This window comes from Rhododendron vialii, chromosome 3a, assembly GCF_030253575.1.
Source record: "Rhododendron vialii isolate Sample 1 chromosome 3a, ASM3025357v1".
In the NCBI taxonomy this organism is placed as follows: domain Eukaryota; kingdom Viridiplantae; phylum Streptophyta; class Magnoliopsida; order Ericales; family Ericaceae; genus Rhododendron; species Rhododendron vialii.
In genome coordinates, this window is record NC_080559.1 from 23325675 (window position 1) to 23327340 (window position 1666).

At 39.6% G+C, this 1666-nt stretch overlaps 1 protein-coding gene across 1 annotated transcript; it reads left to right on the plus strand.

Moving 5' to 3' along the window:
- The first annotated feature begins 310 nt into the window (after window positions 1-310).
- Window positions 311-1461, plus strand: LOC131320532 (uncharacterized). Its single transcript, XM_058351257.1, has 2 exons — window positions 311-867; window positions 1332-1461. Exons 1-2 carry the CDS (start codon window positions 356-358, stop codon window positions 1459-1461), a joined length of 642 nt encoding a protein of 213 aa, XP_058207240.1. The 5' UTR covers window positions 311-355.
- The last annotated feature ends 205 nt before the right edge of the window (window positions 1462-1666 follow it).

Here is a 1666-nt window from a genome sequence, read left to right on the forward strand (position 1 = left end):
TTTTCTAGCATTCATTCTGCGTTCTATTTTGCTGCAGAAATTAGAACACAGTGGTTCTCGGTTCTTGTATTCGTTCAAGCAGATATTCTGTCCGTTTCGTTAGTGCAAACGAAAACGGAAAGAACTTCAAGTTCGGGCTTCGATTTATCTTGAAGGCAGGTTTGCTGTAACCCTTTGCATACCGGTATTGGTGGGGGCAAATACTGTCTTTAGGAAAGCGACATAGTCGTGACTAGAAGTGTATTTCAGCATTTGTGGAGGTTTCGCCAACAGTTTAGAATTGCAGTGGCCAATTTTTCCAACAGATCCGCTGAACAATGGAGTTTTGGCAGTTCAGACAATACGCAACAACATAATGGCATCTTCACTTCTTGCGACAACAGCCATCACCCTCTGTTCCCTAATAAGTGTCTATGTAAGCAACACTTCAGCTGGTGTCAACTCATCGTCATCAGATTCAGTTTCCCTCCATGGAACTACAAGTACATCTTCTGTCAAGTACTTTGCTATCCTGGTCTGCTTTCTCCTTGGCTTTCTTTGCAATGTGCAGTGCCTTAGGTACTATGCCCACGTTAGCTTCTTGGCTACCTTGCCCACTTCCAAAGATAGAAGGGAATCCATCGAGTATGTTGTGGCGAACTTGAATCGGGGAAGTTTCTTTTGGTCACTTGGATTACGTGCATTCTATTTGTCGTTTCCTCTTTTCCTTTGGGTCTTTGGACCCATATCCATGTTTCTGTGTTGTTGTGTGATGTCAGTTCTGCTTTATTTCTTGGACACAACTTCCAGTTTTACACGGATCCTTCATAGTCACTCTATCAACGTAGAAACAAAACCCAGTGATGTTGAATCAGTTTGCCAACCCTCGTAAGTACTCCTAATAAGACTCAAGGTCTCTGTAGTTATTATTTCTGTATTTGACTATAAATGAACTTTGGTTTGCGAATAGCAAAAATGAGGTTGTTTGTTAAAATATTTATCCTTGATTCTCTAGAAGTGAGATCATTCATAACCATATTGGGATGTTCATGCATTCTGTTGCATCATTTAAAGGTGAAAGTTTTAGGTAAGTTGATTGATGCTTTTATGGGGTTTTTTTTTTTTGTTGAAGCGTATGTATCAGATATTTTATGAATGGAAATAGAGGTTGGATGATTTTTGGTTGAGGATAATTTTGCAGAACAAAATCTTATTATTGCATGAGCTAATAATCTAGTGGATGTTGGGTGTTACTATTCTTCAAAAATCTTCTTGTCATTTCAACTTAACTACTCTTGTTTTTGCACTGAGTGCAATTTAATATTTTTGTTAAAGAGACGTTTCATTTTCAGGGAAAGTACCCGGTTTGAGGATTCTAATCTCCAATGGCCATTACTAACAAGTCATGACCCAGTCTCAACCTCCGCAGTTGCTCAACGAACTACACTCATGTCTGCTTCTTTGGAGCTTGGACCTGAGTAGGATGTGTTCGTTTTTGGCTTCATTCTCATTTTTCAAAGATTAACAGTCTTTCTTGACAATGGAAAGATCTGCACATTTGCAGGAGATTTGGCGTGGGTTGCATTGAATGCAATTGGTTTGGAAATTCCAGGCGTGGGAAAATCTCAGGCTGAGAAGATCTCAAGCATGGTTTGCAATTAATGCCATAAGCATGGCTTTTGAACAC